The sequence below is a fragment of the Erpetoichthys calabaricus genome, chromosome 10 (genome assembly GCF_900747795.2).
Source record: "Erpetoichthys calabaricus chromosome 10, fErpCal1.3, whole genome shotgun sequence".
Lineage (NCBI taxonomy): Eukaryota > Metazoa > Chordata > Cladistia > Polypteriformes > Polypteridae > Erpetoichthys > Erpetoichthys calabaricus.
In genome coordinates this window covers 49,397,730-49,419,937 of record NC_041403.2, presented here as the reverse complement: position 1 = coordinate 49,419,937, position 22,208 = coordinate 49,397,730, and the positions used below count along the sequence as shown (strand labels likewise).

The 22,208-nt window shown below is 39.3% G+C and overlaps 1 protein-coding gene across 1 annotated transcript in view; it reads left to right on the top strand.

Moving 5' to 3' along the window:
- nexn (nexilin (F actin binding protein)) overlaps nucleotides 1-22,208 on the top strand; it is a 60,655-nt gene that overhangs the window by 15,017 nt on the left and 23,430 nt on the right. The window contains exons 3-6 of the mRNA XM_051933014.1: nucleotides 4,078-4,269; nucleotides 11,553-11,634; nucleotides 11,725-11,873; nucleotides 21,417-21,617. Of these exons, the coding sequence (XP_051788974.1) occupies nucleotides 4,078-4,269; nucleotides 11,553-11,634; nucleotides 11,725-11,873; nucleotides 21,417-21,617 (624 nt within the window). The remainder of the gene's footprint in view (nucleotides 1-4,077; nucleotides 4,270-11,552; nucleotides 11,635-11,724; nucleotides 11,874-21,416; nucleotides 21,618-22,208) is intronic.

The following is a 22,208-nucleotide window of genomic DNA, read 5'->3' as shown; positions in this document are numbered from 1 at the left end:
AAATGGCAAAGTTTTTCTGGACACATGATTTCAGTGAATTGAGTAATATTTTATACTACAGTATATAAATGTGTGACCCATACACATGTCATTTGTTAAACTGAATGAATTAAACTCACCAAAAACAGTCAGTCATTTCCTATTGTGGCATTACCAGTAGCATCTCAAAGTGTTTTAAAAGATAAATGAGATTATAATATGGCATCAAAATGAAAAGCATAAAATTAAAAGTGTAAAACAAGAACAAACAAAGAGGTGGTATTGACAGACTAACAGGAAGAAAATCAATGGTATAGATTCATGGTCTTCTGTTCCTTCAGCAAGAGCTAAAGACTTTAAAATGCCTAAGTATTACACAAATTGAATTTAAAAGGTCAACTACGACATCTAGGGTGTGACAAGTCATTTAGATGTAATGTGCGCATATCACAATCACTTCCATCATTTTCTTAACTGAGTCTGCCTTCACCTCAAGAGCAGAAAATGTCATCTCAATCATGCAGGCCATTTCCTTGTGTAAGCTCTGGATGCTATAGCCAATTACAAATGCTAGACTGTTATAAAAAACATGCAATAAAACAATTTTGGACTTACTATACACAAACACATAATTTTCTTCATGCAGGTTGTAATTCTCAAGTATTGAAATGACAATGGGAAACGGTTAAAAATGTTTTCCTCCTAATTCACCTGCAGTAAATCACGCGTCTGCGCTCCACCAACTCTTAGATGAATAAGTTATGGCAGAAAGCGACAAAGTCCTCGCTCTTAGTCTGCCACTGGCAACATCTCCCACTCTCTGAGGTTGAATCACAAACGCCTTAAAAAGTGTCAGCAACACCAGGACAGGAGAGACAATATCAAAGACATTCGTTCATTAAGTTTCTGGAAGATTTAAAAACATTTCACTGTAAACAACTGGTCAAGGTCATTTTTGTAAGTTTAGCTACTCTAAGTTGATGATGCCAATAATACAAATTCATCAATTACTAGCATTAGTAATTAGCAAATTGAAGACGTGTTTACCCAGAGTGACTTATAAGATCCCCCAGCAGCTCTTTACATATGTATTGTGTATTCTTTACATTTGGACAATAAGTGGGTTCACTCAGTTGCTCAGGAGGACTCAGTACAGTGGACTGAAGGGCATCAGTGTAGTTTGAAGTTGAACATCCCGGATAAATAGCCTTACAGTATAACGCAGGGCCTGCTTATCTCACATGCATTTCAAGGTCCCTTAAAGCAAACTCCCATGCAATTTGAAACATCTGAAATACAATTCAAGATATCTTGAAATAAGCAGGAAATCTTAGTAATCAAGCTCATTGGAAAAGTGCTGTATGCCCCCTGAAGTGATGAAATGGAAAGCAAATGTGTCATCGAGTAAAGCAAAACAAGTGTGACAAGAGATCAGGTATTGCTTATTCTACAGATATTTTACAATGGCCTGGACACGTGTTGGTACTCAAAGGAAAGATCATAAATAATTGTTTTCTGTAATTAGTATCCCACAAGTCTCCAATCATGAAATCAGCCATTCAGCCTACTTAAATTGAGAAAGTAGCCACCCTGATGTTTGGTATCATCGTGTGCCCCACATTGAACATGGACCAGAGGAAGCAAAGGAGAGAGTTGTCTGAGGAGGTCAGAAAGAAAATTATAGACAAGCATGTTAAAGATAAAGACCGTAAGACCATCTCCAACCAGCTTGATGTTCCTGTGATAGCAGCTGCAAATATTATTAAGACATTTAAGATCCATGGGACTGTAATCAACCTTCCTGATTGTGGCTGCAAGAGAAAAAAATCGACCACAAGAATGGGCAGAAGGATAATGACAATGGACAACTTCCAAAGAGATACAAGCTGAACTCCAAGGTCGAGGTTCATCAGTGTCTGATCACACCATCCGTCTCTTTTTGAGTGATAGTGTGCGCTCAGTGGAAGAAGACCCAGGAAGACTCCACATAAAAAAGCCAGAACAGAATTTGCTAAAATGCATATTGACAAACCACAATGCTTCTTTCCTGTAGAAAGACGAGACAAACTGGAGCTTTCTGGCAAGTCACATCAGCTCTATTGCCATAAGTGAAAAAATGATTTCAAAGAATTGAACACCACACCTACTGTGAAACATGGAGAGGGCTCAGTTATGCTTGGGGGCTGCTTTGCCGTGCCTGGCACAGGATACCTAGAGGCTGTTCAAAGAACAATGAAATTTCAAGACCTTCAACACATTCTGGAGTGAAATGCACTGCCCAGTGTCAAAAAGCTAGGACATAGGACATGGATCCTCCTACCAGATACAGACCCAAAACGCACAGCTAAAAGCATCCAAACATGGCTAAGAACCATTGGACCAACCACGAGTGGCCTTCTATGAGCTCTGATTTGAATCCTATTAAAAATCTATGGAAAGAACTGAAACATGAAGTCAGGAGAAGACCCCTTCAAACCTGACACAGCTGGAGCAGAAGAGTGGGCCAAACTACCTGTGGACAGGCACAGAAGTCTCACTGAGAGCTCCAGGAGTCACTTTGTTTGCAGTGATTGCAAACTCTAAAGGATGTGCAACAAAACATAAGGTTAAAGGTCCCATCAGTTCTGTTCATGCTATTTTCATTTGTGTTATTATTTGAAAAACTCTGTTGAATCAAAACTTTAAAGCAAAGTCTGAATTTTGTCAAATACGGAATATACAACAATGGCTGCCAATTACTTTTATCAGTATCAAGTTACTTCAGAGACAATTGTGGGTTCTTCTTCTTTCATGGAGGGGTACCCACAAATTTGTCCAAGTCTATATTTCTGAAATGTTAATATCTCCATCTGTCACACAATTGCTGGTGAACTAATGCAGCTCAAACCTTGATCTTGGTCTTAATCAAAACCTTATGATTCGATAAGTTGTGGAAATTAAAAAAAAAATGTAAGTAGCAGCAACATGGTAGGCAGAAAAGTTTATAGTAATTAAAGCACAGCCACAGAAGTGGTGCATGTGTGTTTAGAACTCATAATCAAGTGTAGGCTCTTACTGTTGTTTACATCTCGTCTTCTGTAGAATTTAATTTTAGGACCACACGTCCGTGTCTTTCACTAATCTTAAAATAACTTCAGATATCTTAAAATATATGAGATCAATTTCAAGATATCTCAAAAATAAATTTGAGATACCTTGAAATGCACATAACATTATTTTGAGATATCTGAAAATGTATTTACGATATCTTGACATTTTCTTGCATATATTGTAAAACCCAGAAGAACTTATTTAAAGTATAAAAATCTTGAAAAGGGTTGAGCTGTATTTCAAGATATTTGAAATTTATTTTCAGATATTTCAAAATGTCAAACTAGCTCATTACAACCATACACACACCATACAGACAATGGTGGAAGGGCTGAGTAAAGGGAGACAAAGTCAAGTAGACACGGGCAGAGTGGACAAACTCGCCACACAAACCAGTCAGGCACCCGATTCAAACCCAGGGCCCCTGAAGTAGCAGGGTGCTACCAGGCCACCTACCATGAAAAATGCTATATAAAGATTAACTGACTGATCAATAATTGATTAGCGATTTCTTATTAAACTCTCATGACATTTATAAAACGTATCAAGACAAAAAATTAAAGCATCTTTGCTCTCAGTATGTAACTTTCAGCGTGAGCCTTAGCTTGTTTACTGCATTTGAAGTGTGTCTTGCATTACACTTTTTAACACATTCTTGCTGTTTGAGGACTTATAATTGTGCTAGCTCTATTAACTAACAAATACAATCGAGATAGCATGTGAATCATACTGTAATATTTTAATTGTTTTCTCAAGTACCAGAAAGTAGCAGAGTGATGTGTGGGTAGTTCTTTTGAAATGGTGTATTGTCAGTTTTACACATTCTTATAATAACTTAGGCAACTGTTAACATTTTAATATAAACATGAAGAGAGGCTAAAGGGATGCAGATCAGTTTTTTTAGGTGGGATCTTTCTGCCTTTCATTTCTGAACTTTCTTTCTGTGTGTCTCTCTCCTGTTTTGTCTATCTTACGTTCTGGTGCGTCTGTCTTTTTCTTTTTCCGAAGATCCTTCTCTCTACTTCCAAACCTATTGCAAAATCCTATGTGCCCAAACTGGGCAAAGGGGATGTAAAGAACAAGTTTGAGACAATGCAAAAGGCAAGGGAGGAAAGAAGCAGAAGAAGAAATCAGGAAGAGCACCAGAGAAGGAGGGAACAGTACATTAGAGAAAAAGAGTGGAACCGAAGGAAACAAGAGGTTCATTCTTAACATTCTTGCTGCATGACCTGTCTGCCTGTTACCTTGGAGGAATAAGGATTTAAAACCTTGAGACTCAGAGTTGCGGATGCTTTAAAATACAGGCACTTTAGTGATAATAAATCTTGGGTGGCTTACAAAAATGAGAGTGATGATGATAATTCACTGGAAATGGTACAGAATGATGGCTCGCTCAGAGGTTACTGCTACCTCACAGCTCTTGAGTCCTGGGTTCAAATTAGTACAGTCATTGAGTGGAGCTTGCATGGTCTTCCTGTGTGTCTGTGTATTTAGGACTTTACTGGATAGTCCCGTTTCCTCCTGTAACTTGAAGATCAGAGTGATTTGCAGGTTGGTTCTGGCCTTTTGCACAGTGCGACTAACTCTGTATGTCCCTAGAGTGGAGTAAGTGGGTTTGGACAATGCAATAGTGTGTACTTAGCAGTCTCACCTTTACTCACGGTGACGTTCAGCACAGCAGAATACACTGCAAATACAAAGATTTGTTTATTTTATTTGTAACAGTCAGACCACACACACGTTAAGTAGCTTGCTGACAAGTTCACATTAGTTTGGAGGCAGGAATTGAGCCGGCAGCCTTGTGGTTTAATGTTCAATGCTTAAGCTGCTACACAACACTGTCAACCTCAGCACGACTTTAAAATACCAAACAGTTACACCTTATATGATTGGGTGAAGCACTATGTTGGTCATGTCAGTCTCTCTAGTGATGTTTTCAAGATCATGTCACAATGGATTATTATTACAATTTGAATAATCTGTAAGGTGGTAAATTGACAAACACCAGCTCTTTCAGTTGCTAACCTCATTTTATTCAGTAAAACACTCAAGCAAGCTGAATGGTCGAACTTTAGTATGAGAAAACGCTGGCAGCTCTCACTTTGTGTCTCTATCCTACAGACACAAACGTGTGCTACTTGCACTGCTCCGTCATATTCTAATGTTGTATCTCCAATGCAGTAAGTTACTGTACAACATAACTGGGACATTTGGTTGAACATGTTAACTTCATTAAGGCACATTAATACAGCAGCCACTCCAAGACACTGTTGAATAAACTGCAGAAGTGTTTGTTCTGCTTCACTGTAGCCAGCTCTCCTGTGTGCTTAGACGGCGAGGCCTGCATCACTGTGGTAATCCTGTGGAGCCTAACTTTATTCTCTAAAGCCCTTGATGGGTTTATAGTGCCAAAGCTGGGAGCACTCAGTTCAGGACTAAGAAGCAGGACTAATGTAATTTCTCGCTCTTTAAGTCACATTCAGATTTTTAGTTCAGGACTAAATCTCAAACACTCTACTAAGCAGCTTTTATCAAAACAGCAGACAATGAGGACACATACAGAAGGACCCACTACTGCCACATCAGAAGCTGCACTTAAATAAACGAGAAACTGCATGTTGACAGACGCAGCTAAAATGAGTGCAGCCAGCAGTGCAAACGCTTTGCAATTTTCAATCCATTAAAATGACAAAAGAAGAAACAGCCATGACTTATTTTACTTGTCACTGATAAAAATGAAAACCAGCTGCCTTTTGCATTTTATGATGGAAAATGAAATATTTTACAACAGAACTGCTATAAGTCAGGCTCAGCATGTCATGTTGTCGCTCATGTCATTGTCACTGTTATTACTCCTCAGAAGGAAATTTGGCTTTTTACAGAAGGTCTTTAAATAAATAAATAAATAGGTATACACACACACACACACACACACTCACACAATGGTCTTAACACAAATCAAAGTGACTAAACAGAAAGAAAATGAAAAAGAAAGAAAATTTCTGACTTAGCAGTCACAGTCACAGTTTGGCATTATGCCTGTTGGTATAAAGGAGCCTCTGTAATGTTTCTTGACACACTTCTGATGAACAATTTGTTGGCTGAAAGTCCTCAGTGTTGGTGTGTCAGAGAGAGGATGTGCAGCATTGGTCATAATGGCACTCAGTTTTGTTTTAATTCTCTACTTCACCACAATCTACTGGAGGTCGAGAGTGCCCTTTTAATGAGCTTGTTGATTTAGTAGGCCTCTTTTGATGTGATGTTACCAGCCCAGCTCACAACAGAGCAGAAAATCACATGGGCCATCATAGACTTATAGAAGATGTGAAGGATGTCACTACACACATTAAAGGAACAAAGATCCTTAACGAAACAAGAGCCTGCTCTGCCCTTTCTCATTTAGCTCCTCTGTGTTATGAGACCAGTCCAACCTGTCATTGATGTGGAGCCCCAAGTACATGTAGGAGTGGACCACCTCTACTTGCACTCCTTGAATAGTGACCAGACATGGACGCTATTCAGTGGGGTGAAAGTCAATAACCAGGAGACTAAGAGACTTTGGGGACCTCAATCAACAGGATATAAGATGGGTTGTTAATAACAAATTTACACATGTGATGTTTCACTCCAGATTTTTTGAATTTACAAAGTGAGTGAGGAGAATCACATTAGGAAAATTTTGAGAAGCAGATTTATCCATAAACCAGTCAATCTAGCTGTTAAAATTACCTCCAACATTAAAGCCCCAGAAGTCAAAAGCACTTGCAGTATTAATGTTGTGTTCCTTCAGCTCTGCGGGTAGTGCAGGTGAGCTTGAGGTTGGCAAGTTAGAATACTATCAGAGGATTATTTATGATGGAGTATCAGCTGAAGTCAGTTACATCTGTTTCTTAACCATGCTGAATCAAAAGTCTGCAGTTAACATAAAAAGTGATAATGGGTTCACAAAAATTTCTTCCCACATACAGTCAAAGTTGATCGTTGACTCTAACATGTGCCCCGTATGAGAAGATGTGGATGCAGGTAGTGCTGTTAGGAGCAAGTACAGCCTTAAAAAGCAGTGTAGCTTTTAAATAAATGTGAACCTAAAGAAATCTCATCTTCACTTCAAGGTTATCAACACATTAAAGTAGCTTCAGCTGTCAAGTAACAATGAAATGCTGTACTTTGCAATTACTCAATCAAATAAATAAATATGGTGGAAATGTTATCATACCTTTAACTTAAGCATTCTCTAACTTGATTACAATTTGCATCAGATCCACCAAACCAAGAGGAAATGTGTAGTAGGTCATTACATAGTAGCTTGAAATTCTCAGCTTTACATAAATAGGAGAAACCTGGCCTTGTCTGGTCTATTAGATTAGATTAGATTAGATTAGATTAGATTAGATTAGATTAGATTAGATTAGATTAGATAGGTAGATAGGTAGATAGGTAGATAGATAGATAGATAGATAGATAGATAGATAGATAGATAGATAGATAGATAGATAGATAGATAGATAGATAGATAGATTGTCCCATGGGAGTAATTTAGCTTGTGTAGAACCTCAACAAACATATAAATATTGCCAGAAATAACAACCACTACCACCTTCTCAAACACAAGACAAGAATTACTACAAAAAAAAACCCAAAAAACTTGTGACTTGGCTAAAGATAAAAGAGCAGTCACCTTATGCTGGTGTATTGCCATAGGTATGAGGAGGAGCCCCAGCAGCGCCTCTTGACACACTTCTGCTGTATAATTCATTGGCTGAAAGTCCTCAGTGCTAGTGTGTCATACAGCATTGTTCACAATGGCCACCAGTTTCGTATCCATTTTCTACCTCACTACTATAACCAACATGTCAACAATGTGTGCCAAAACTGAGACTGTCTTCATAATTGGCTTGTTGATTTGGTGGGCCTCTCTTAAATGATGTCACTGGCCCATCCACACCACAGTGTAGAAAAGTACAGTAGCTATCACAGTAGAAACAAGAGAGACTGAAAAGGTAACTGTTGCCACAATCAATCAAGGAGCAAGACTCATAAAAATACTGAACAGATTTTAGGGACATTGAAGGAAGATGCATCTGAAAAAAAGATTCTTGCTTGTGGAACAACGTGTTCCATGCAGATGTGTTGGATTTATTTTGTTACTATACCAGATGTTAAGTTTGGCACAAACCAAAAGCTGCTTTTAAAGAAAAGAAATCTCAGAGCAGCAGAAAGGCAGGAGCATTATTGTTTGAGCTTCTGTTGCCACTTCAAGGACTGTCCTTCTTGCAGTCACCGAGTCAAAGGATGTCCTGTACCAGAAAATGGGTTAAGGGAATTCCAGTCTATCAGTCGAAAAACCAAAATTGAACCCAAAATAGATGTTGTGACACTGAAGGAAAATGACAAAAGAGAGTTTTGGAATAGCACAGTCAAAGGGCCAGATCTTGATCCAATTAAACTACTGCCAAGGGACTTGTGGTGGGCTGTACATGCAAGAATATCTTAAACATTCCACGGTCGAAGGACTTCTAAATGGAGAAGTAGGCAAACAACTCCTTCATAGTTTTAGCAGGTATCAGCTGGTTGCTTACACAGAGTTGTCTCTGGCAGTGGATGCACTACCAGGTACTGAAGACGGCAATGGGGGGGGGGTTTGATTAGTTATTTTTTCCTGGCACAGGAAATTTTATTTCACATTAATGCAGGGGTCCCCAATTCTGGTCCTGGAAATCCACAGTGGCTGCAGGTTTTCTGTCTAACCCTTTTCTTAAATAGTGACCTGTTTAATGTGCTAATTAACTTCTTTTGAATTTATTTTAATTTTTCTTTTTTTTACAAAGATTTCTTTCATTTCTTTTCTTAAATGGCAGCCAAACAGAACCAACAGAAGACCAGCTAAGTCAGGGCCTCAAATGCCAACCAGTTGCTTAATTAGGCACCGAGTGTTGTCGTTAATTAAACCCGTTCTTTAATTCCATGGCTTATTGCTGCGCTCATTGTGCAATGGCATCAATTTTTGAAATTGTTGATTTTCTCTTTTCTAAGAACACTGTTAAAATGTTTTGTGAACCTGAGCAGATCAATATTCCCAAGACGTTCATCTTTCTTTATTTTCAGATACTGCATGAAGGAAACAGTTTGCTGGTTGTGTTTTGGCTCATTTTATATCTCATTATTGTTTATTCATTATTGTAAAAGAAATAATTTAAGGGTCCGAGTCTTAATTTAGCACCATAAACAGGTCACCAATTAAGCAAACCTGCAGCCACTATAGCCCTCCAGGATGGGAGTTGAGGACCCCTGCATTAATGTTTCATTTACCGCTGGTTCCCGGGACAGGCCTGAAGCTGCCAGGATAGGCTGCAGCACTAAGACCCTGAATAGGGTTAAGCAGGGTTGAGAATATCAAGTTGTAGGTTATTTATGTTTATGTCATATGAATCTATTAATATCACTCAGATGAAGATGAGATTTCCTTAAGTTCATAAATGACAGAAGATACACTGTGAGGGGTGGACTTCTTTTTTTTTTTTTTTTTTTTTCAAAGAGCTGTATATAGCAATGCCCTGAGATACCCTGTCCTGCACTGGTTACTGTCTTACACCCACTGCTTCTGAAGCACCACAGGGACAGAAAAAGGATGGAATAATAGAGGAGTTCAAGTCACCATCATGATTTTGAGAACGCAAGTTACTCTCAGTTCTCATTTACATGCAGATTACCATTTGAATAGAAATTTTGATTTTGAGACTATAAAATGTAACAATACTTTAAAATAAATCTGACATGTTAAATTACAACTTAATTACAATTGGAGACACACTGTATAATTTATATAAAATCCATCTCTTTGTCTTCTAAATCCACATTTTCCATTATAGGTTCCTACACGACTAGATTCTGTTCTGTAAGGATTATGTACACGACAGGAGGCAAACTCATTTGGGGCAGCAGCCATGCATGCACACCTTCACCCACTCTCACCTATCTAGGCAACTAAGTAATGCCAATCAACACAAGATGTCCATTTTTGGGGTGTAGAATGAAACAAACAGTTCCAGGGGAGAACCTTTATGCACAGAATGATGAAATGTGCAAACTCTACACTGCTAGTAAGTTGGGGTGAACATTAAAAATGAGATCCCTGAAATGATGAGGTAGCAGAACCAGCCACTGCATGATGGTCTCACTCCTGTAACAATTCCAAACGTTAGAACTCCAGAAGACTGGATGTGAAATCTCAGCCAGTAACCTTCTATTGTATGTTAAATTTACACCTCCTTGCAGCCACACTTTTATCCCTCCTGCTTCTCAAAGATACACGTTAGGTTGAATGGCAACTCAGACTTTCCAGTGCAGTTGAGAGTTACTGTGCCCTGTGACAACTGGCATCCCATCCAATGTTGGTTGCTATCTTGTGTCTTGTGATGCCGACAACGGCTCAGGCCCTGATTTGCCCAGAACTGGATTAAGTGGTTTGGGAAATGTATGCATGTATGAATTTGATAAGGTAAAGTGCTGTCTCTTAACAACTGGACCCACTTGCAGAAGAGTCATAAGATTACTCCGAGATGTAGCCTGTACGGGAGAAGGGAGACATTTCTGCTAAATACTAAGGGAGGGAGGCATTGTGGTAGCACTGCTGCCTTGCATTAAGGAGACCAGGGTTGACAGCCCAGGTTCTCCCTGAATGTTGTTTGCGTTTTCACCCTGTTTCTGTGTGGATTTCCTCTGGGTGCTCCAGTTTCCACCCCCAATCCAAAGACATGCAGGTTAGGTGGATTTGCGACACGAAATTGGCTCTTGTGTGTGTTTGGTGGGCGAGGGTGCATGTGGTCACTGCGATTGCTTGGCACCCTGTCCAGGGTTTGTTCCTGCCTTATGCCCTATGCTATCTGGGACAGGCTCCAGCCTTCCTCCCCTGGGACCCTGGTCTGAATTTAACGGTGTAGAAAATGACAAAAGATTTTATAAGAATAACAGAGCTCTCAGGCAGAATGAGAGGCGACAGGATGATTTGGGGTCAAGAGGCGAGAGCAAACATACAAGTGTCTGCAAAGTGCACAAGAGAAAGAATACTTTAATACACCGCTGTCTGCTGTTGTCCATAAGTGATGTTCTGTAGACTGTGTAATGTACTCTTATTATGGTGGTCTGGTAAAGGTTAAAGAAAGAAATGGGTGAAATGGTTCATGGAAATCTGACCTGAATGAAAATAGATGAGCCAGTGAAGATAGTCGTCCGTTGGTTTACTACATTATATTGGAAGGTGTTCGCATTTAATGAAGAGAAAGATGTCCCCGGGACTTATGCAGTGATGCAGACCACAAAATGTTATGATTCACAGATTCCATTTATACTCAATTAGATGAAACATATTACATCATCTGAGGAAATAAATTAACTGGGCAGACAAGCTTGCTTATGTACTTAAAAATCTAGTGTGTAAAAATAACGACTGCAAAGATCTCTTATGCATATTGTTTCCCATGCAGCTTAAAGAATTACTCGCTTCAGACGATGAGGAAGACACTAAGCCAGCAAAACCAGATAAATCTTACGTGCCGAAGATAACAGGTAAATAAATAAATGGCACGTCAGTTACAATCTCTGTGATACCACAAGCATATAACTGGATAGGTCTCACTTATCCCTCCTTGACTGCAGGAAGTGTGAAAGGCAAATTTGCAGAGATGGAGAAGCAAAGAAAAGAAGAAGAAAGAAAAAAAACAGTAGAGGAAAGAAAGCGCCGGCTAACGCAGGACTTGGTGGAAAAGAAGAAGATTCAACGGGAGCTGGCAAAGAAGGCACAGGAGGTGCGTCTGGTTATAACTCACTCATATATGCAAGGGAAGTGAAAATGTGCAAGGCATTAAGTTGTGGAAAGTGCCACAAAGTACAATGAGTTATCTCACAGTATATCCACAGAAAGTAGTATGGCCGCAAAGTTATTATTTAAGAGTGGTAGACCTGTAGATGTACAGTATACATGCAGGTAGTCTTAACTTTTTGTCTGACCACAATTGGGCCATCACAAAAAAAGATACGCCTTGAATTGAATGCGTTTGCTCGAATAAGACTCATTTAGAGCATGGGGGCAGAAACCACAGAGCACCATGTTGTAAGCCAGTTCATGCTCAAAGCACATAAAGAATCGTGTGAGGAAGCAGTAAAATGGGAGTCCATTTGGTCTTTGATAACTTAATAGGCCTTTTTGGGGAAACGATGTGCCATCAAAGTGGAAAGCTGTGGCAACAGTACAAATTGTGTGTAAACACATCCCGAGTGGCACTTGATGCTCAATAAGTCTCAGTGATCGAGTGAGAAAGCCAACACGTCACTCGCTTAAATAAAAAGTCATTGTTAGGGGCAACTCCTTTCACATGACGTCTGAGCCAATTCTAGTAAGTGTGTGCCAACAACAGAGCCTGAATTGAACTTCTGATAAGGAAACGAGGATATACTTTACTGCAACTACATCCGGTGGGGGGGTGGCTTTTATAGACTTAGGGTAAGAATTACGTGGTCATTGCGGATTATCTCATCCTGCCAAAGGCACAAACTAAACGTATTCACTAACAGTTTTATCAATTGAAAAATAAATACTGCTTAAAAACAGTAACACAATCTAAATTCAAATATTATTACAGTGAAGCAGTTCCACATAAAATCGTCAACAAGTCACTTTTTGATATTTCTAACATTTACTGTTGTGAGTCTGAGCAGCGCACTGAAAACAGGAGTTACTTATTAACATGGAAAAGTATAATTGAATGGAAAAGACAAATTATTTCATTTTTGTCCCCCCATTTTAAGGTTACTTTGGGGAAATGAAGTTTCTTAACTGAAGATCTAGCCTTTATTATTTCAGAATTCCTGTTAAAAAAAAAATCACAAGCAAAAATGTTAAGGGGCTCTTCTAGAGTCCTCTATAAAATATAATAAAATGAAATATGCATCCTATGCAGTACATTCACTGCATTTGTCACATTTTAGTTATTGTCAAAATAACAGACAATCATTTGCCTTCAAAAACCCAACAAGCATCAAAAACCTTACTTTTTGCTATTAAGTCTTCAGCAATAATATGTTATATTAGTAGTCCTATTAACTTCATCTTTACAGTTCTGTGCGGCCCACAGACTTATTGTAGATATCAAAGTGTCATTAGGTACCGTGACCATGACACACGAATGTCTAAGCAAATGTAGAATTTTTCTAAATTTTATTTTGGAACAAACATGCAAAGCAGCGGACATAATCAGCGTAGCACACTAGTCAAAGGTATAGTGGGTACGGAAAGTATTCAGACCCCCTTCAATTTTTCACTCTTTGTCATATTGCAGCCATTTGCTAAAATCATTTAAATTAATTTTTTTCCCTCATTAATGTACACACAGCACCCCATATTGACAGACAAAAAAAAAGAATTTTTGAAATTGTTGCAGATTTATTAAAAAAGAAAAACTGAAATATCACATGGTCCTAAGTATTCAGACCCTTTGCTCAGTATTTAGTAGAAGCACCCTTTTGAGCTAATACAGCCATGAGTCTTCTTGGGAAAGATGCAACAAGTTTTTCACACCTGGATTTGGGGATCCTCTGCCATTCCTCCTTGCAGATCATCTCCAGTTCTGCCAGGTTGGATGGTAAACGTTGGTGGACAGCCATTTTTAGGTCTCTCCAGAGATGCTCAATTGGGTTTAAGTCAGGGCTCTGGCTGGGCCATTCAAGAACAGTCACAGAGTTGTTGTGAAGCCACTCCTTCGTTATTTTAGCTGTGTGCTTAGGGTCATTGTCTTGTTGGAAGGTAAACCTTCGGCCCAGTCTGAGGTCCTTAGCACTCTGGAGAAGGTTTTTGTCCAGGATATCCCTGTACTTGGCCTTATTCATCTTTCCCTCGATTGCAACCAGTCGTCCTGTCCCTGCAGCTGAAAAACACCCCCTACAGCATGATGCTGCCACTGCCATGCTTCACTGTGGGGACTGTATTTGACAAGTGATGAGCAGTGCCTGGTTGTCTCCACACATACCGCTTAGAATTAAGGCCAAAAAGTTCTATCTTGGTCTCATCAGACCAGAGAATCTTATTTCTCACCATCTCAGAGTCCTTCAGGTGTCTTTTAGCAAACTCCATGCGGGCTGTCATGTGTCTTGCACTGAGGTATGTGTGGAGACAACCAGGCACTGCTCATCACTTGTCCAATACAGTCCCCACAGTGAAGCATGGCGGTGGCAGCATCATGCTGTGGGGGTGTTTTTCAGCTGCAGGGACAGGACGACTGGTTGCAATCGAGGGAAAGATGAATAAGGCCAAGTACAGGGATATCCTGGACAAAAACCTTCTCCAGAGTGCTAAGGACCTCAGACTGGGCCGAAGGTTTACCTTCCAACAAGACAATGACCCTAAGCACACAGCTAAAATAACGAAGGAGTGGCTTCGCAACAACTCTGTGACTGTTCTTGAATGGCCCAGCCAGAGCCCTGACTTAAACCCAATTGAGCATCTCTGGAGAGACCTAAAAATGGCTGTCCACCAACGTTTACCATCCAACCTGACAGAACTTGAGAGGATCTGCAAGGAGGAATGGCAGAGGATCCCCAAATCCAGGTGTGAAAAACTTGCTGCATCTTTCCCAAGAAGACTCATGGCTGTATTAGCTCAAAAGGGTGCTTCTACTAAATACTGAGCAAAGGGTCTGAATACTTAGGACCATGTGATATTTCAGTTTTTCTTTTTTAATAAATCTGCAACAATTTCAAAAATTCTTTTTTTTGTCTGTCAATATGGGGTGCTGTGTGTACATTAATGAGGGAAAAAAAATAATTTAAATGATTTTAGCAAATGGCTGCAATATGACAAAGAGTGAAAAATTGAAGGGGGTCTGAATACTTTCCGTACCCACTGTATAAAGAGATGCCCACATCATTTAAAATGTGTCCCTATTTCTACCTGCTACTCTTTCAGCTGCCACAGACTGTGTGGAGGTTACTTGTACTTCTTCTCCCCAGGCCTACATGCGTTTTCTTTCTGAATTTCAAAAACATGCATATCAGGCTAACGGAGTGTCCTCAAATGAGGAAGCCCTGTAATGGAGCTGCACTCCAACAAGCCTTGTTAAGCACTGGCTCCATGAACCTGAAACAGACAATGGACGCCAGGTTGGGCAGACAAGCCTAACCATGTCCTTTACATGTGACACCTTGGTTCTCTTATCGGAGCATTTTAAGAAGTGACAAGCCATCTCGCTGTCATTCTTAAACTATCTTACTTAACTGTGATGAAGATGCAAGTTAAAATATTTGTCACACACGGCTGATTTAATTTCTTCAAATTTTTTTTTTTCCTCATTAGGAGTTTTGAATACTGAAGAATTCAGTTCTGAACATGTCATTCATGTGTGAATAATATTTGGCAAAGTTGATTTCAGTTTGCATTTTTTCCAAAGCCATCTTGTTTTTCAAGGGAGCGTCCATTTTCTAAGTTCTTTGTGTATTGTTGCTAGGGTGGTTACCACTAGGGGCTTACTGGAGGTCACAACCTGTGATGTCATCAGGCCAACAGTATAAAGGGCAGCGCTACTCACTTCTTGCTACCTGAGAAAACAAAAAGACTTCTTATTGGTTTGTGTTTCCGAGTTTAATTAAGGAATTCTTGCTTTGTTTTTCTGAAGTTGATTTTTTTTGATTACAGTTCTTGACTTTGTTGAAACTTAGGACTGGATTTTGGTTATCAAAATGAAGCTCAACTCTCTGTTACCATTTTGGTCCTTTCTGTCTGTTTCACCCTAGAAGTAACAACTGGACACATCATCACACTCTAACACTATGTGCAAAGCATTTATTTCTGAACTCCCACCGTAATTGGGAAACAACTTCCAATAACAAAAGCCTTTTATTTCTTTCTGCCTCTATTTGGCCTCAAAGGAACAATTATATTTTTCCACTTTATTAATTTAAAAATACATTTTTTAATATGTAACTAAAAAAACATACTTTCACAACCTCTCATTCAAATTCAAGCCCTTAAAACATCAACCATCAAGAATGTACGCAACAAGGACACACTCATGTCACACAAGGATTTAGGCCCAGATTGAGTGTGACACGGCATACTGGTGCATAGAGATATAAGAAAAGGCTCCACAAATGGCGATTTCAAACCAATTAAAATAGCAAAAGAATATATCACGACTATTTTCCATTTTCCAGGAAGGAAACCAACTGTTTTGTTTGCTGCAATTTATGTTTAAAAATGTGATAGACACAATACCCAGTTATGAGTAATCACTCGAGCATCATTGTCAAAAGCAAACTGACACTCATAACAAACATGAAAATGACAAGCAATTTAACAATCAAAACCCAAATCTGTTTCAATTTTGTCAGGATGTATGAAAAAATGTCTTTATTAAATGAAGACAACACTTGACCGACACACAGGCACGTATCGTGGATGAAGCCCCGGGTATACAACGCACATCTTGGTGACGTGGAATGGAATTGACTGAAGCCAGTTCTGTAGAAGAACAAAAACGTTAGATTTCAGATGACAGGAGGACAAAAAAGTGTTAAGATTATCCTCAATGATGGTGTTGTTGTTTTATTAAGTTTGTTTATTGCATTTAATGTGTGCTCCCTGGGCTACTGTTTAACACCGTGTTACTCCCACCTGTTTCGTTGGCCAGAGATGAGCCTACAAATGCGCTCAGATGCTGACTGGATGGCTATTTGCTCACTGATAACATGGCTCACACGTCTCTGTATGCAAGACAATCTAGTTGAAAGGAAGGAAATTTCGGTATAGTCCGTAAAGGGAAACAAATACTTGAGTCAACTGATGACTATGCAAGTGCCATCTAACTAGTTTTGGAGTTCCGAGTTCATGAGGGTAACCCCAAAGGGGAAGCTCCAGATATTGAGGATGCCGTGTAAATTTGCTGAATTTGACAGAATAGTAAGTGAAAACAATCACACACAAATATACAGAGGCTCTCACTGGACCCTGACAGCAAAACCCGTTGTGCAGAGCTCACAGTGACATCCTCATCAAGTCACATAACTTTGATCTTGTGGACGGTTATCACAATATAATTCACTATATAAAATGATTACTTCTTCTTCTTCTTCTTTCGGCTGCTCCCATTAGGGGTTGCCACAGCGGATCATCTTCTTCCATATCTTTCTGTCCTCTGCATCTTGTTCTGTTACACCCATCACCTGCATGTCCTCTCTCACCACATCCATAAACCTTCGCTTAGGCCTTCCTCTTTTCCTCTTCCCTGGCAGCTCTATCCTTAACATCCTTCTTACTGATAAGGCTAAATGCCGTTTCTAACCTGATTTTTCTTTTCACTGTGTAATTACATCTATGTTCTATAATAATGGCTGCTGGACTGTAGGACATATTTCTGTTTATTTCTACAGTGGTCCCACCTCACCAATTTTCTGTACTTGGTTTCACATTTTGTGTTGTGGGAGATTTCTGTTTTAAGCTCCAGCCAGCACTTCGGAACTATAAAGACATCTGTTCAATTTGTGAGCAAAGTTTATAAATTAGCAAAACTCTACACAGATTAACTTCTACTTTCTCTGCTTGTGGTTTGGATGTAGTGATTATTTTTAAGCAAATAACCCAAATAGATGTCCTGCAATAAAACAATAGTTTATTTAAAACTAAAAGGTAACAGAAGATGGATATGTGCAAGAATATACAGACAATAACTAACACAAAACATAAATCTGTGTTTGCTTGGTTTGACTTTTTCTCTCCTATAGAAAAAAAACATACAGTAACACTTGTGAATTATATTTTCTTAATTTGTATCTAAAAATGTACCCCAAGAAATAATATTAATTCATAACTGGTTTGTCACAGTTCTGGTCTTTCAGTCATTGAGGTGGGTCAGACTTTACTGTGATACGTTTCTTTTTGACCCCAACCCCTTGTGGCACCTCATTGAGTGTGTGTGTGTGTGTGTGTGTGTGTTTAAGCTAAGCAGTGCTTCAAAGTACTGTGTGACTGAAGCTGCACTGATTTAGTAAAAGGCTACATTAGTTTTCTTAATAACAACTAAATGCTTATCGTTCACAAAAGCAGGACTAGCAAATAATTCAGTTGCCTAGAGCAACACTTTAGCCTAAGGGTGGCCAAATGTTCAACTATAGACAGTGAAGTAAAACAAGCAAAACTATATTCCTATGAATTATAAAAGAGCATCCATTAGTCTCCATTTTCGCCTTTCATGCACACCACTACAGGGTGTTCAACCTCTGAAAACTCTCTTTGGGGTGGTAGAATATGGACAGTGAACAAGCAGTTTTTTTTTTTTGTTTTTAAACATAGCCTCTAATCACTCTCTGATTGGTTTGTGCTCATTATATGGCCCTTCACTGATTGGATCCTGCTCATTACATTGTCTCTTTCTCTGCTTCATGAAAGAAAAGTATATTCCAATATGGCGAACACATAAGAGTTACTTTCCATGATTCTTCTTTTGCTTAACCGTACACCTAAATTATATTTTTATACAGTTTGAATGCTGCATACATGTGCAAAAAGAAAATATTTACCAATTGCTACAATTCTTTGGTAAATCCCATGGCAGCCAGCATTAAAGTCCCATCAGGGATTTTTCCACCATTGTACGCAAGCACAGTGTAGGCTACAGTCTACAGCAATCAAGTTTTGGCTGTCTTAATTTGGACTAGGGTTAAGCTATACACCGGTGCTGGAAAAGTACCAAACAAAAAAAACAAATTTTAAAACAATATGGTACCAGCATTTCGAGATTTACTTGTTAAAATAATTAATCACAAAAGCAACCTCGAATGTTGTGGGGTTTTAGTGACCCGAACTTACCTTAAGGGACAGTAAGTAGTTGTGCAGGGCAATTTACAAACAGAGTCCTGCTTCGATGGCGCCGATTACACTCATTCGCAAAGATTTCCACTCTCCCACCCAGGAGCCGACGGGGGACTTGAAGTGTCACAAACAGTGTGATAAGTACTGGAAGTAAACACCAGCTTTTCTTTCAATATCTATTGCAGTTGTGAAAAAACATCCATTTTGTGGACTTCATGAAACAAAGCTATGCACTTTGATGCAATTGCAACTTCACGAGGGATGCCCCTCATTATTACTTTAATACGATTGGTACTTCATGACTATCAAGAGGGCAGCGGTGCGTACTGCAGCGAGACAGTGCGGCACATCATGAGGTCTTAAGAGTTATCTGCTTCAGAACTGTTTTGGTACCAGTACTGAGGTTCAAAAGTTGGCATCGATACTGAAATCCAACACTAATCTTGACCAAGATATTTTCAAAAACAATGTGAAAATGTTAGTTTGAATGAAGATCATTTTTGTTTAAAAACACCTTTTCGAAACGAAAACATAATAGTGTGGATGTAGCCTCAGTTACCAAGGGTGATAGTCCGGCACTGTGAAGTGATGAAGCCACGGATTCCACTAAATACTTTGCTTTGCTTCAAGTAACAGCAGACAAACACAGTTCTGCTCTCAAGCACAGTGCTAAAAACTGTGTCTTGTCAAAAGAAGATACTGAGCAGCAGCTAACATTAAAAAAAAATGTGAGGCCATTTTGAATGATCCCTGCAGTAAGAGGACACAGGACAGTCTCTATAGAATAAGGACTTGAACAGAACATTAAAGCTGCACATGAAGTTCCAGTGTGTACACTATGCTTAATTAATGTAATACTATTTATTAACATAATAATGCATTTTTAGCTACTTGTGTAAATCTGGTTTGTGCAATTTTTTTTTTCCCCCTGTTGACGTGTCAGAGAGACGGGGCGTCATTGTCGTAGGATTTGTACTGGGGTAAGACTGGTGTATTGACCAGTGAGTAAAGCTTCAGAAAACTTGCAGGGCTCATATTGCCCACCATGATTGCAATATAATCAACCAGAGTAGAATTCAAAGTGGAAGTGGCATAATGCTGCAATACTTAGTGTGCATCAACGTACAAATACTGAACTGCACACGCCTTTTATATCTTATTGCCTATTGGTTGAGATGTTGCAATTTCAAGAGAGGAGGAACAACAATGTTTTGTCTAAAGTGGTAGAATGGCTTGTGCAAGCACCTCACACAAGTTATTACCTTCAATTTAGGCAACAGCAAAAACGAGAAATTATGTGTGAATACTTAACTTGGTTTCTCCTTAACCACAAGGTTATGGGTAATAGTGTCTGAAACAAGGCACTTGAAGTGTACTTGTCCATTGATTCTTACCGTCTGCTGGTGGAGTCAATGCTTTGTCCTGATTCCTTGGTGGTCAGCATTCTCTGGTACGTGTGGAAGGATGTTAATTGTGCTTTTGCCCTTCGTTGTCCGAGTCCTTTTCTCCTTCCTTGCTTTATTCTCAACCTCTGGTTGCTGGCTTTACTGCAGGGTTAGTCTTTTGATGTTTCATATGTAGTGGTCCTCTGTTGCCAACATAAAAATGACATCTGTTGGGCAGTCAGTGATTACTCAGCTCTCTTATTTAGCAAGATAAACAAATTGGTTTACACATGGTCCCTGGATTGTACACTTTGGTATCATTTAGCAGAGTTGGACTCAATGTAGTATCTTTGCTTTACTCCATTAAGAATGGTGTTCTGCTCCTAAAGTCCAGCTCTTAAGTTATCTGATGGAGTAAAAATACCTCTTAGCCTTTGCTTTGGCCAAAAACTATTCAAGAGAGGTCCTGCTGCATAGCAGAACTTAAGGCCTAGCAGTGAGCACAGATTTAATGCTGAGTTGTAAAGAAGGAGTTGGACATTTTGCCATTGACTTCTTGGATGCAAATAAGCCCAACCTTTTGGTTGATATTTTGTCCATTAGAGGTGGGAGAACGTTCTGACTATGGGGTTAAAGGTGCAATACGGAGACATCTCAGGATTTCTTCTGCCTGTGATTAATGAAACTTTTCAAACGAGGCTCAGAAATCGCTTTCAAAAGAGAAGCCCTGTGAGAAGAACTTACAGTTTAGTTGAAGTGTCAGTGAAAGAGTGGCTTACAGCTACAACTTAAGCAAAAGACTTGTGAACCACATCAAGGAAATGTGGGCAATCCCACTCTAACTTACAGCCTGCAATGGCAAATTTCTACCAACATGTCAAGTCTTTTTCTTAGCAGCCATCTGTTAATAAGCTTGCCCAAGTAATTCCTTTATTGTTTGCTCCTGCTAGCCTGTAGGGTTGATGCCACTTGTATAGGTGAGGGGTTTTAGGAGTCATTTACAACAAAATAAATATTCTCTCTTCTTATGCTGTGTAATTAAATTACCTGTCTCCCTACATGCTGTATTCTTTTTCTGCATGTTCATTAAAAATCGATTAAACCAAAAGGAAGTTGAAGATACAAGTGTTGTTGAAGAAACACCATCAAAAACGGCCAAAAATCCAGGCAAAATTAAACTCAACTTTGAAGAACTAGAAAAAGTCAGGGAGGAGGAAGAGAAGAAGAAAACTGAAGAAGAGAAAAAAAAGAGATACGAACACCACCGGCGTTCCTTCCGTGAGGCAAAGCGCCAGTCATCAACTATGTTGGTAAGACTACTGCAAGACATTAAGAGGTTAACAACATGGTGTGCTCTGGGGAACTGAAGTTTACAACTGCTAAGCAAACCTGTAGAATAGAAAAATCACCATCGAGCCCATGCATCACTCTACTTTTGTGAGCCATGTGCTTCACGTCACCACGAGTTAATTAGCATTCTGCAGACTGACTTTATCAAGACAGACTTCAAACTGCAAATACACGAAGGCAGTGCGGCCCGCTGATGTAAACGAGAAGCGGCTGTCTGGTGACACTTTAATTATCAGGGACTTTTCACAGCGCACTAATCAAGGTCAGTTTTACAAAGAAAGAAGTTTAATCTTAGAACAAGGAGCATAAGGCAGTGCGAACCTGCTCAGACCATTCGAGGTTATTAATGAAGAGAAAGACACCAAGTCTATCACGCTTGTTTGGTTAGCAGATAGCCAAGTTTTCACAATGCTGCATTCAAACATTATGTATAAGTCGTCAGAGTGTTCCATTCAACCTCTTGATTTAATAATTACTTCAATTCCCACATGCTTTTGTGTAAAGAAGTGCTTCCTGGCTTGTATCTTAAATACAGTACACTGCTTAATTTT